This window comes from Peromyscus maniculatus, chromosome 9 (assembly GCF_049852395.1).
Source record: "Peromyscus maniculatus bairdii isolate BWxNUB_F1_BW_parent chromosome 9, HU_Pman_BW_mat_3.1, whole genome shotgun sequence".
Classification (NCBI taxonomy): domain Eukaryota; kingdom Metazoa; phylum Chordata; class Mammalia; order Rodentia; family Cricetidae; genus Peromyscus; species Peromyscus maniculatus.
Genome location: NC_134860.1, coordinates 10090915 through 10104858, shown reverse-complemented (window position 1 = coordinate 10104858; position 13944 = coordinate 10090915). Strand labels below are relative to the sequence as shown.

At 47.0% G+C, this 13944-nt stretch overlaps 1 protein-coding gene across 1 annotated transcript in view; it reads right to left on the bottom strand.

Moving 5' to 3' along the window:
- Frmpd2 (FERM and PDZ domain containing 2) overlaps positions 1–13944 on the bottom strand; it is a 121272-nt gene that overhangs the window by 61578 nt on the left and 45750 nt on the right. The window contains exons 11-14 of the mRNA XM_076544369.1: positions 12745–12892; positions 12030–12168; positions 7036–7191; positions 153–338 (exon numbers count right to left, since the gene is read on the bottom strand). Coding sequence (XP_076400484.1) covers positions 153–338; positions 7036–7191; positions 12030–12168; positions 12745–12892 — 629 coding nt within the window. The remainder of the gene's footprint in view (positions 1–152; positions 339–7035; positions 7192–12029; positions 12169–12744; positions 12893–13944) is intronic.

Genomic DNA, 13944 nt, shown 5'->3' with positions numbered 1-13944 from the left:
TCCCAAATATGTCAATGCACCAGAATACAGGTTAATGTGTGACAGGCTGTATGTGAATATGTCAAGAGGAATTCACATAGCCACTGCCACTTAAAGGGGCCGCAGAGCAAAGGAAAGGGAGCATGGGAGGCTGTCAGCTGAGCTTCACTCACACGACTTGAAATCATCCCGGTTTCTCTCCATGGAAACTGTGATGTCGCGATCCTGCGGCTGCTTTTCACCTCGTAGACTATGATACCTTTGGCACAGACCCCCAAGGCCATTTTCCCTTCTGGTCTCTTCTTCTCTGGAAAAACTCGATGAACCAGGACTCCATATTCTGGGAGTTGCTGAACAACCTGGAGGAAGGAAAAAGCCACCTTAAGACCCATGAGTTGACTGCTTCAAATCATGACCCCCAACCCCCCTGTGGAAAAGGTCCATTGTTGCCACACAAGATGAAGAAACATCCAGCTAGACAGTTTTTTCTCACTCTGGAATATATACACACCTCTGACACAATGACGTCTTCCTTCCTTCCTTCCTTCCTTCCTTCCTTCCTTCCTTCCTTCCTTCCTTCCTTCCTTCCTTTCTCCCTCCCTCCCTCCCTCCCTCCCTCTCTCCCTCCTTCCCTCCCTCCCTCTCTCCCTCCCTCACTTCCTTTCTTCCTAACCTAAAGAACTCTTTATTTGTAGGGTACTGAAAAGAACGTTTGGGATACATTCTTACAAATATAAGACACTAGGATGAAAAGATGGGAAACAAGTGTTTCTTATGATTCAGACTCTTGGGACATCTCAAAGTTAGGGGCTCCCTTCCCCAGTTGTGCCAGTCATCTGGTCCCATCTTTTCGTGTTCCACTTGCAAAAGCTGAGGCACCAGAACAAAAAGCAGTATTCAGGTCATTATCAAGGCTGTCAAAGCAAAGTGAGCCAAGAACAATCTGCAGGGGAGATATCTGTCACTCCAGCATGCCTTTCCACTCAGTGATGCCTCTGTTGGATCCCCACCGCCCCCCTCTTGCCTCAGTTTACCAAGCTAAGGGATTGAATTTTGCAAGAGGTCAAAGGTCAATCAAAGCTGGTAGCTATATCAAGCCAATTGAATTCTCAAGAGAATTTCAAGCATGAACTCAACACAAATGTTTTATTGTCTGAAGAGTTGTCACATGGCCCAGAAGTCCTCATCGGAAGGATGATGCACGTGAATCTACAGGAAGGGCTTCCTGGGCTGGACATCTGAGAGCCTCTCAGATGGGCTTCACTCGTGAGCTCTGGTCCATGTCTCTATCCTCAGCAGACAGAAGATATGCCCTATCTACATGATCTTCCTCATCCCCAGGCATAGCCATAGAGGGAGACCAATTAGAAATTGTGTTTGTTATTCTCAAGCTCATTGCTGACCTCTCTTCTGTTGATGAGTAATCATGAAGCCTGCAAACACCCTGGCTCTCTATCAGATTGTGATTAAATGTCGGGGTGCTGAGCCTCCTGCTTTTAGCTTGAAAGAGACACTGTCATCATTGTTATCATCATCATCATCATCATCACCACTGTCACCCAATAAAAACACGGAGTATTTGTATTGAAATATCCATGACCAAGCAGGACATTGATTCAAGTATGACAAAGAGAGGCTGCCCAAGACAGCATGATACAGTGTTAAGGACTTTGATGAACACTGTTTTAAAGCATCGACATAAATGGCCACCAGGAAAATAAAGACACCTTTTCTAAACTTGCCTTTTTTTTTCCTAAACTTTTTTTAAACTGTTTAGCATTAACTTTTCATTTTTTGATTTTTTTAATTACTCTAAAAGGGTCATGATACTTGAATACTGATAACACATGCAGCCAAGCACAGCCGGGTATTTGATTGTTTTCCTAACAATCATAAGACAAAGGTGAAGCTATCTTTTTCTGAAGGAGAAAATGGAGGCAGAGAAGGGCTAGGTAATTGGGTCAGTTGAACTCGAGTCAATTAAACTTTTTTTTTTTTGTCTCTGCAAGCCAAGTTCTTCACATTCTTCAAATGAAAAGAAACTTTTTGTTGTTGCTATTTTTCACAAAATCCAACATTTTAATGAGCATCTCCCCTCTTCTGTTCTTATAGTCTAAGGACGTCACAAAGGAAGTAGCTGTTGGGGCTGGAAAGATGGCTTAGACCTGACTTGCATTCCCAGCACTTATGTAAAAAGCTGGATGTAGTGGGTGCTTGTAATGCAAGCACTGGGGCGGCAGAGGCAGGGGGATCCCTGGGGAGGCAGAGGCAGGGGGATCCCTGAGGAGGCAGAGGTAGGGGGATCCCTGGGGAGGCAGAGGTAGGGGGATCCCTGGGGAGGCTGAGGTGGGGGATCTCTGGGGAGGCAGAGGTGGGGGATCCCTGGGGAGGCTGAGGTGGGGGATCCCTGGGGAGGCAGAGGTGGGGGATCCCCCTGGGGAGGCAGAGGTAGGGGGATCCCTGGGGAGGCAGAGGTAGGGGGATCCCTGGTGAGGCAGAAGTAGGGGGATCCCTGGGGAGGCAGAGGCAGGGGGATCCCTGAGGAGGCAGAGGCAGGGGGATCCCTGAGGAGGCTGAGGTAGGGGGATCTCTGGGGAGGCAGAGGTAGGGGGATCCCTGGGGAGGCAGAGGTGGGGGATCCCTGGGGAGGCAGAGGTAGGGGGATCCCTGGGGAGGCAGAGGCAGGGGGATCCCTGAGGAGGCTGAGGTAGGGGGATCCCTGGGGAGGCAGAGGTAGGGGGATCCCTGGGGAGGCAGAGGTGGGGGATCCCTGGGGAGGCAGAGGTAGGGGGATCCCTGGGGAGGCAGAGGTAGGGGGATCCCTGAGGAGGCAGAGGTAGGGGGATCCCTGGGGAGGCAGAGGTAGGGGGATCCCTGGGGAGGCAGAGGTAGGGGGATCCCTGGGGAGGCAGAGGTGGGGGATCCCTGGGGAGGCAGAGGTAGGGGGATCCCTGGGGAGGCAGAAGTAGGTGGATCCCTCGGGAGGCAGAGGCAGGGGGATCCCTGAGGAGGCAGAGGCAGGGGGATCCCTGAGGAGGCAGAGGCAGGGGGATCCCTGGGGAGGCAGAGGTAGGGGGATCCCTGGGGAGGCAGAGGTAGGGGGATCCCTGGGGAGGCAGAGGTAGGGGGATCCCTGGGGAGGCAGAGGTAGGGGGATCCCTGGGGAGGCAGAGGTAGGGGGATCCCTGGGGAGGCAGAGGTAGGGGGATCCCTGGGGAGGCAGAGGTAGGGGGATCCCTGGGGAGGCAGAGGTAGGGGGATCCCTGGGGAGGCAGAGGTAGGAGGATCCCTGGGGAGGCAGAGGTAGGAGGATCCCTGGCCAGCTTGCCTAGCCTAACTGGCAAGCCCAGGCCCCAGTGAGAGCCCCTGACTCAAAAACAACATAACACCGTACACACAAAGAAAACACTACTGACATTACAAGAATTCTATTATTTCCTGTATTTTAAATTTGTAATTGCTTTCAAAAAGCATATAACAAATAACCATAGCACCTGAAAAGGCTGGATGCTCCTTGTCATTACTTGCCAGTTGACAAGTCCTGTTTGGCCACACAACCAAGCATCATTAGGACCATGCTCAGGTGAGGGACATAAGGATTTTGATAGCATAGCTAGTCTCCACTAAGGAGCCATGGGTTATTGGGACGTTATCAGTGGCTGCTCTGCCCAGACTTCATTGCCTGTTTTGAAGTTCATAATTCAGCCTGGGTCCACATTTACACAGATTCACAGCTGTGGCTAAGGACATTCAGCCTCCCCTTTGTTTCCAATATGCTCAGGTTACCCATGTGATGCCAACTTCTGTTTTTGTCCCTCTTGATATAAATGTCTAAAATATCGAACCCTGTTGGAACAAATATAAAATAAGGTACAGGGCTATAAGAACAGTTTGTGGCAATACACTGGGGTCTATGTGGCTATGCTTATGTGGTTCAATTTGGAAATCATAGTTTCAATTTCTTTTTACTACATATATCAGAACAATTTTCTGTTATTGGATATGATGTTCAAACTTTTGGCTCAGCAAGCTTAGGAAAAAATCACGAAATAAATTCTCCATATCTGAGAGGCAAATCACTCAACAGATCCAAATAACCTGCCTAGATTCCTTGGAGGCAGGAATGGGAATCTCAGTAAAGGGGTCTGTTTGATTCCAAGAAATCACTCTCAACAACTAAAATTCAGAGAATTCCTGAAGAGTGGGAACACATATAAACAGGCATAATGTCTTCTGGGATACCTTCGATCTGTAAAAAGCAAAATAATGTCGTCTGTCTCCTGCCTTTCGTGGTTCCTTTCCTCATCCATCCTCCACAGTTCCCTGTTCTTCCAGCAGCAGATAGCAAAGTGAAATTGAAACCAAGCAGTCCTGACTGCCCCTTGCTGTACTGAAAACTGCGGGTCACAAATGGATTCTTCTTCCTAACTCTCAGCAATTTGTATGCTTTGGCCCTATAATTCCATCTCTGAGAATGTACCCCAGGAAAATGTGCTACATAACCAAGACAAATCCTTCTCATAATTCTATTTCTAATTTGGTGCAGACTCACAGGAATAGGCTAAGGGAGCCTATCTCCCAGGCAGTGAAGGACAAAATGCTTGTAACACCCAGGGAACACATTCATCAGAATGCTAAGGAGAGAGAAAAATACAGAACATAACTAATATGATTTCAACAGGCAACTGGAATTGTTTTCATATCACATCATAGTCCCTAGTTGAGTGGGAGCAGGTCGAGCATTGAGGATGTCTGGAAAACAGAGAGCTAACCTTGAACAGGTTGTTCAGGGATTCATACACTCACACAGCTGTGAATCTTCCAGACCAAGGGTGGCATTCAGTGGTACCCACACTGGACTGCTGCCAAGCCGGCTGCCAGTGGGAGGAAATGAATTGGCAGAGTACAGCATCCGTGAACCAAGCCAGCAGGCAGCCACCTGGGAATGATTTCCTCTTTTTATGAAAAAGAAGAGCCCAAAGGAGCTATAATTAAATGTCTAGTGATTGTTTGTGGTATACCAGCTTTGCAGTGGGCTCTGTGCATCCAGGGCACTGATGGTATTGACATCCTGGTTAGAGGGACAAGGAATGTCCAGAGGTGGGTGGGAGACGAGATGCCTCAGCAATACGTAGCACCAGTGGTTGAACTGAGCACGGCCACCCAGCTGTGTGACTCCACTCATGAGATTCTCACCCCGAATAAATGAAGCAGAAACACAGCCAATGATGGATATAGAAAAATATTAAATTTAGTGTTGCATATTGGGACTATTTATATGGCAAAGAATACAGTGTTGAAGGGGAGCGTGTATTGATTCAAAGTAAGTTTTCAAATTTTTTGCAATGCATGGTTATATGAATACATAAGAGTACTTATATAATATATGCCCACTTATAAATGCATATGCATATATACATATAAATGACTATAGAAGGGTGAATATATCAAAATGTGAGTGTGCTTATTCTCTGAGGCAGCATGGTGTGGAAATGTTTTCTTTCATATTTGGGAAAGAAAAGACTTTAACAACTCACACAGTGACAGGGATGCTCTCAGAGAGTTCTGGGGGTGCAAAGCTCATTCTATCTTCAACTCTCTGTACCAAGAACATGCAACCTACAGCATTAGTCACTGTGGTGAGGCCACCAAAGGGAAGAGTAGGAGACAGAGTATGTCTTAAGATGAATCAACATTGCATGCAAATGAAATAAAATCTACCTGATGCTTTTTGTGAAAGACAGGAAGACAAAAAAAAAATAGTCTTCTGCCTTTTGCTTCTAAGACAGTAGCTATTTTTATAGTCACTTTTTCATAGTTCTACAGTGGAGGGAGGGATAGGACAGAGCTCAGCACAGAGAGCAAGGCTGGGGACAGGTTGCAGGCAGCATTCATCCCACAGGAGTGACCTGCAGGGTGAAGTCCTTGATCTCAACTCGGTTCTCTAGCTCTATGGCCTCGAGTTCTCCACATGGCCCTCATCCAGGGCAGGGAACATGTGTGAGACTGGGCTAGAGAACTCAGTGAGTGTTTCTGGTGGGACTTAGAGGATGAAATGCTCACAGACTACCCCCATGCTAGGTGTTGGGATCATTTTCCTAGATGACTGGCCAAAAAGAAAAGTCAAAACCTCACTTTTCCAGTTCTCCTCTCAAGCGCTCATCTCCTTAAAGGCAAAAACAAACAAACAAACAAACATGTGGACACAATATGTTGACCCAAGTTAAGAGAATTAGATACAGAGAAATGCGCACATTCCCACATTTCCTTTGGAAACTGTTCCCCAAGTCTGGAGGTCCAGCCACATGGACCTTTTCTAGAAGATCCTCCCCGTTCACACACACCCTGCTCATGTACCTGCAAAGAAAAGAGGCGGCTCTTGCCCCATCCCACCCGTCACCGGCTTTGGTCCTGCTCTCTCTGTCACAGCGTGCCCACCTCTAAATAAACAGTTGTCATTCAGAGATCTAGGACCCACCAAGGACAGGGAACACATGCTCTTTGTCTCCATTCCCCACAGCACCTAGCCGACGATGAGGGGTGGGGGGGGGGTAACGAAGTGAGCAACACACTCATCACCGTGGGTGCTCTTGGCGTGTGAGACTGAACCGCTGCTGCTTTGAGGTGGGGAGAGAAGAGAGAACTTCCTCTACAGCTGTGCTGACAGTCGCTCACAGGCTGCACATCTCCCAATAGCTCTGCCCAGCTTGTAGTCTAGTTCTCTACCTCAGGTGTCCTCTACATCACCTATGAAGTCTCCCTGCCCACAGAAAAGTATCAGAGATGTCTCTCTAAGGTCAAAACAAGGCCCTGCAACACCCAGCCTAGTCCAATAGATCCTATCCCTTTGAAGGGTCATTTCTAATGCCACACCTATTACCAGAAGCCTCTCCATGTTGCTCAGGGTGATGAAAGATTCTTCCTTTTGTGGGTTAATCCCTTGCCTACACCTCCTTGCAACTTTAATCCCTTCTAGTCCCTAGATCCGGCTGCAGAGAGAACCCTGACTACATTTCCTGGACTCTGACACCTCTCTCAGGACCCCAGAGGCCTCACCTCTAAGAACTCCAGCTCAGCATCTTCTCCCCAAGGTGCAGAACTGAGCCGGTGCATCTCGGAGATTTCTACTTGGGCCCGGATTGCTGTCATTCGCTCAATAAGCCTTGCCGGTATGTAATCTTGAATTCGGAAATATGTTTTACTCTCCACCTGCTGGGAAGAACATGTCGAGGAAGAGCTTATCCAGGAAGCCTTCCAGCCAGTTCTGAATAGAAGAAAAATGTGTGCAGAATCATACTTGCAATGGACCCCAGGACAAGGAGGTGCCTCTGGGACATAGTGCTGTGTTCTGTATCAGAAGTGAAACCAAATAACAAGGAAGTCTCAGATATGACATTATCCCTCTACAAGACCATGTCTGAGGAGACCAGATCCCTTGTCCCCACCCAGATCTCAACTGGTCTGCTGCTTAGGAAACTGAGGCTGCAGCCCGTGTCGCCTAGTCCTGGGTTTCCTCAACACAGACCTGGGGACAAACAGAAGTATGGTGAAGCTCATGTAGGTACAATCTGCAGGTCCACTGCAAAAAAAATGAGGAGGGAAGGATGGGGTAGCAGGGAGTTTACCCTACATCTGTATTTCTGATTCAGTCTATCCCAATCTTGAGGCTCCCCTGCCTGCCTATCCTGTTGTGGAATAATCTTTTTGTACACTGTAAAGATGTGTCTCAGCCTGAGTCACCTTCTGATTGATTTAATAAAAAGCTAAATGGCCAATAGCTAGGCAGGAGAGGATAGGCGGGACTTCTGGGCAGAGAGAGAAACTGGGAGGAGGAATCTAGGCTGTGGATTTCATCAGCAGACTCAGAGCAAGTCCAACAAGCTGTACTGAGGAAGGTAAAGAGCCATGTGGCAGAAGGTAGATTTTAAAACCTGAGTTAATTAAATTATAAGAGCTAGTTAGAAACAAGCCCAAGCTAAAGGCCAAGCTTTCATAATTAATAATAAGTCTCAATGTCATTATTTCTGGCTGGTGGTCCATATGAGAAAGTACTACTACACTACCCTTGGGGCAAATCATTGTCCCCCCAACTTTGATGGTAGTTACCCAGAAGAAGGCAGCTGAGGGCTGGGTGAATCTGACCCCTATTCAGAGGGTAGGTGAGTAAGTCTGATGAGGTTCAGAAGGGCACACCACTGTGTACACTCTACATTCATGCCATGGCACAGGCCTATCTACATGTCATCACAGACTGAGAATCCCAGAATTCTCCAGGTGACCCAGGCTGAGTAAGGGTTCAGATCAGAGGCCCAAAGAGAAAGAAACTTCTCAGTAATCTGGTGCATTAAAAAAAAAATGTTAGCTTGGCCAAAATTCAGAACACCGACAACACCAAGTACCACTGGAACAGAAGCAACGGGAACTCACATTCATTGTGGGTGGGAGTGGATAACGATACAGCCACTTCGTTAGACAGTTGGCCAACCTCGTACAGAATTAACAGACTCTAACCAAGAATCTGGCAATCAACCCCAAAGACTTGAAGACCCATGCCTGCAGAAAAACCTACCATGGAGCCGAGAATGTAGCTCAGGGAAGAGTGCTTGCCTAGCTTGTAGAAGGCCCTGGGTTAGATGCCCAGCACTGAAAACAAATCAATCACTGCACATGGTTGTTAATAGCAGCTTTCCTCCTAATTGCCGAACCTTAGAAGCAAAAGCTGTCCAGGGAGTGAGTGGAAAAAACAATGGTACATCTGGCCAATGGCAGACTAGTTAGTCAGCACTAAAAACTAAATGAGCCAACAAGGAAAAGATGTGACGGTGCTTAAGTCTATGTTACTAAGTGACATAAACCTATATGAAAGGTCGCCTACCATATCTAAATATGAGTTCTCCTGCTACAGATATGGTAAAGAGATGAGTGGTTGCCAGAGGACAGACAGGCAGAACACTGATAAGGGGAGCGTTGATGATTTCTAGAGCAATGAGACCACTCTGTATGACATTATATATAGTGATTCATGTCATCACATATTTGTCAAAACCCATAGACTATATGACACCAGAAGTGAACCCCTCCCTTAACCAAGTACTCTGGTGACGATGATCTGTCAGCATCGGATCATCAGTTGTAACAAATGGCCCTTCTGGTATGAGATTATATTATTCACCAGGGGACACTGTGAGGTGAGGGACACAGCAAATCTCTCACCTTCCCACCTGACGTTCAGCTTTGCTGTAAACCTAACTGCTCTGTTGTGGTTTGGATCTTAAGTCCCCCAAAGGTCCATATGCTAAAGACTGTCATGAGCAAGTGGCACTGTTTGGAGAACCCTCGGGAAGTGGGATCCAGTGGAAGGGAGTGAGGAGTTCTTACCTTAACGTTGCTGCTGGGACCCACGCCCTGTCCTCTCATTCTGCTGTTTTGCTTCCTGGCTACCATGATCCACCATGAGTTTTGCTCCGCTCTACTCCTGAGGTTTGCTGCCTCAACTTGGCCTACCTAACATGAGGGAGCCTGCAAACATGGGCCAAGACCTGTGAAGCCAAAATGAAGCTTCCCTCCTTTAAGTGGATTATCTAGGCTATTCTGTCACAGTGACAGAAAGTTGACTAATGGGTTTCCTGAAAAACAAAGTTTACTGAAACATTTAGGGAGGAAAAAGGGGCATATAGGATCTTTCTCCTGGCATTTCTTGCTAAGAACATACCTAAGAGAAGAAGTCAACACAGACCCAGAAAGGTCCAGGCACAAGTACTTTTATCTATGTGGCATTTGTAAAAGAGAACGCTAGGTGCAACTCGTGTGTCAATAATCATAATTATCACTTACATGGCACTATCAGGGAGTGCCCAGCAGAGGGGATGGGATATGTGAAGGAAGTGCCAGTCCCATGGAGTCATAACATGCAAGAACTCCAGCTCCGTGGCATCCACAGGAAGGCCACAGGTCATGACAAGAGAGAGTGCAGATGGAGTGCAGAGATATCTACGACTATAAAATCTCCACATGTGATAGGCTGGGAGAGTCTGTGCCCATGGAATATTGTTCTGCTGTGATGGTGTGATTAAGGAGATTTATTTTTATACCAAATTGCCTTTGTCTCCGTCTTTAAAATGCAAATGTAATCATGTTACTTCCCTGCTTAGAATTTTGCAGGGGCTCCCATCTTTCACGGCAGCACTTTTCAGTTCTTCCTCCACCACCAGAAGCACTTCTCAAACAAAATACAAGCCCCTTAGCAAGGCATGCTAAGTTCTCCCAAGTGTGACACGTACCACCTACCCAGCCTCATCACCCATGACACACCTGAAGCCTCTTCCTCCTGCCCACTAACAACACAGAGAGGGGCTGTCCCTGTGGGAGCCTCCTGGCTGTAGTTAGAATGTTAAGTGTCCCCTGAAGGCCATGTGACTTCAAAGCCCTTGGTAATATTGGAAGGAAATGGGACCTTTAAGAGGTAGCCACGTCTTCCCTTCAATCATGATTTATGGTGCCACCACATCCCAAAGTGACAGAGCCAATGGCCATGGATTAGAACCTCTGAAGCCATGGGCTAAATAGATCTTTCCTCCTCCCAAGCTGATGGCCACAGGTATTTTGTTACAGTGATGGAAATCTAGTGCACTCCCCTAACATTGTCTGAAGTGCCCATACACAGAAAATCAAGCACAATGATGGATTCTAGATGATAGCAGTGTGTCAGTCTAGGTGATAAAACAGGTTGGTTGAGTGTAACAAATATAGCAGGAGGGTTATATTGTTTGGGGGGGGGAGACTATAAATAGGAAATGGTTATATTGTTTCTGGGGGGAGACTATAAATAGGAGACAAGAAATCTCTGTATCTTCTGCTTAATCTTACTGTAAAGCTAAAACTGTCCTTAAAAATAAAGTTTATTGACATATTTTTATTGAAGATAGATTTTTTTCATACAATATATTCTGATTGCAGTTTTCCTCTCCTAACTCCTCCCAAATCCCCCTCCACTACCTCACCTGCCCAAATCCATACCTTTACAGATTGTCTGTCTAGAAGATGTGATGTTAACTTTGCCATGTTTATGTGAGCTAGATGTTTTGGTCGATGGCAGATAGAGTGATCTCTTAATAAAGATTGGCTATTGATGTTGGTGTTGGTGGTGATAAAGACTCAGTAAGTGTGTACATTACTATGGTTTGGCTCTGGTCTGAGTGATCCCCAAAGGGTCCAGTGTAGATAGTCTTGATCTCAAGCATGGTTCTATTGGAAAATGATGGAGTTCTCATGGAAGAGCTAATGGGGGTCCTTAAATCATTGGAGGCTTTCCTTCAGAAGGGACCATGGGATCTTAGCCTCTCTCCCTCTGAATTCCTATTTGGCATCATGAGTCCCCCCCAACATGTATTCCCACTGTGAAGTGCTGCTACCCAACACCCTCATCAGAGGCCAAACCAATGGTGTGGCCCAATCTTGGACTTTGAGCTTCTAAACCTACAATCTTTTCTCTTTGGTAAGTTAACTGTGTTGGGTATTTCATTGTAGTAGCACAAACTGACTGATATAAAGAGGGGTGTGCTGGATTGGAATTACATTACAATGTATGAACTTAATATATATATATATTAATTATAACATATATATATATCCCAGAACATAGGAAAAGTATTCAATGAATGCTTGTTTGATAAATGGCTGGGTAGGTAGATGGGTAGGTGGGTGGATGGATGGAGACAGTTTACCCCAATCTCAGTGATAGATGCTAACGACACTTCAGAAGCAAAGCCTCTCTATTCCTAACAGCCTCCTCCTCCCAAAGTCATCTTTCCAGTGACTCCACCCAAAGACCCCAGGTAGCAGCCCTACCCCCTTAGGACCCCAGGTAGCACCCCTACCTCCTTAGGACCCCAGGTAGCACCCCTACCCCCTTAGGACCCCAGGTAGCAGCCCTACCTCCTTAGGACCCCAGGTAGCGCCCCTACCCCCTTAGGACCCCAGGTAGCGCCCCTACCCCCTTAGGATCCCAGGTAGTACCCCTATCTCCTTAGGACCCCAGGTAGCACCCTTACCTCCTTAGGATAACTGCCGACCTCAGCCTGCAGGGCAAGCACCCCCAGCTGCAGCAGCGTCTCGTCGTCACAGTACAGCCTCTCTTCTAAAATGTCTTTCCGAAGCTGCAGGTAAAACTGATGCCTTGTCAGGCTGTGCCTAGCAAAGAAACACGAGAATAAGGACAGCTTGAGAGTCGGGAGAGGACTACACTGGAGGGCTTCCAAGTCTGGGGAAATGGATACAACCCAGCAGAACCCAGAGAACAGAACCAGAGAGACTAGTGTGGGCTCCTCCACCCACACCATGCCCCTTCCTCCTGATGGGGCTTCTCTATACCAGGTACTTCACCTAACACCCATAAGGATGTAGTTCAAGACATAAAACTGATGTTCAGTTAGGTGGTGTCTCTAGTAAGCAACAGAAAACAGAGATGGTGAGCTGACTGCAAAGCCAATGAATTCTCATGGAACCCTGAGCTGTAGAGCTGTACCTTGCAGGGATTTAGGGAAAAGAGAACCTGATGTTGAGTGGACTATATCTGAAATACAGGGAATGACTTCTCATTTTGATCAGGGCCCACCCTAAAAGACTAGTTTTCCGCTTGATTCATCAGAACCCCATGGACAGAAATTGACCTTTATATGCAATATATCATTCTCCGTGACTCTACCTATCCCCTACCCATAATGCCAGTTACCCTTAATGATCCTAGGAACAGGCTGCAGCACTCACCGGAGCAGCCCATAGTGACTGACAAAGAACTTTATCCGCAGGAAGAGAGTCAAAGTATCCATGGAACCTTTCGGGTGCTGTTCTCTCCAGCCTTCTGGGGCAACTTTGCACAATCTGGTGTCCTTGTCCAGGAAAAAGAACTCTTCGCCTGAGATGGAAATAGAGTTTGGAGGAAGAATGATAGGGAGTGCCCCACCCTCAGACTCATCCCTTGGGCTCTTCCCAGAGGGGTAGGGTGCAAGCTGCATTGGTCCCTTCAGTATCTGGTAACAAGGGACTCTTGCACAGGCCATAGGAGCTTAGCGGAGACAAAGGAAAATGATCAAGAAGAAACAGAGTTACAGCCAGCTCTCCATATGCACAGTCTGTGTCTGCAGATTCAACCAACCACATATTGAAATACTTATTTTACATGTACTAAATATGTACAGACCTTTCTGTCAGTGTCCCCTCTACGATACAGTGTGGCACCCATGCAGATAGCGTTCATACTGAATTGAGTACTCTAGAGACACACAAGAGAGTGCACAAAGCACATGCATACACCGCCTCCTTATATATATGTACTTCTGTGGATTTGGGTGTCTGCTGGGGTCCTAGAATCCGATTCCTGTGGATGCTGAGTGACAACTGCATTTATGATGAAGAGCTGTCACTTAGCATCTGCTTTCCTGCTGTCATCATATGACAAAGGAATGGAGTCCCTGCCACATGTCAGGTCTTTCTGCGTCGATTGAACCATCTTGCACCTCCCAGTCACAGACACGTTACCTACTAAATGTTTGCATGCTCCTCCCTCACCCAGTGAGTCCAAACATGCAGTATAATGGTATTCATAGCTGAGTTTCTCTCTCCCTCTCCCTCCCTTGCTCCTCCCCCTCTCCCTTGCTATGTGTGTATCTGGCTCTCCTTTCCTCCCTTTTTCATTCTTTCTCCCTGCCATGTGAGGACTCAGTGAGAAGGATTTCCTCTGTGAGACAGAAGGCAGATCCCTATACCAATAATAAAACAGCTGACACTTTGATCTTAGACTTGAAGATTCCAACTTTGAGGGTGGAAAGACGATTGTTTAAACCACCCAGCTATGGCACTTTGTAGTAACAGCCTGAAAGGACCAAGTCATTGATAATAACTATCTCATTTGCAAGCTCGGGTCTTCAACTCTTGCAGAGTTGATCCTCCAGCCCATCTAGGAGAAGG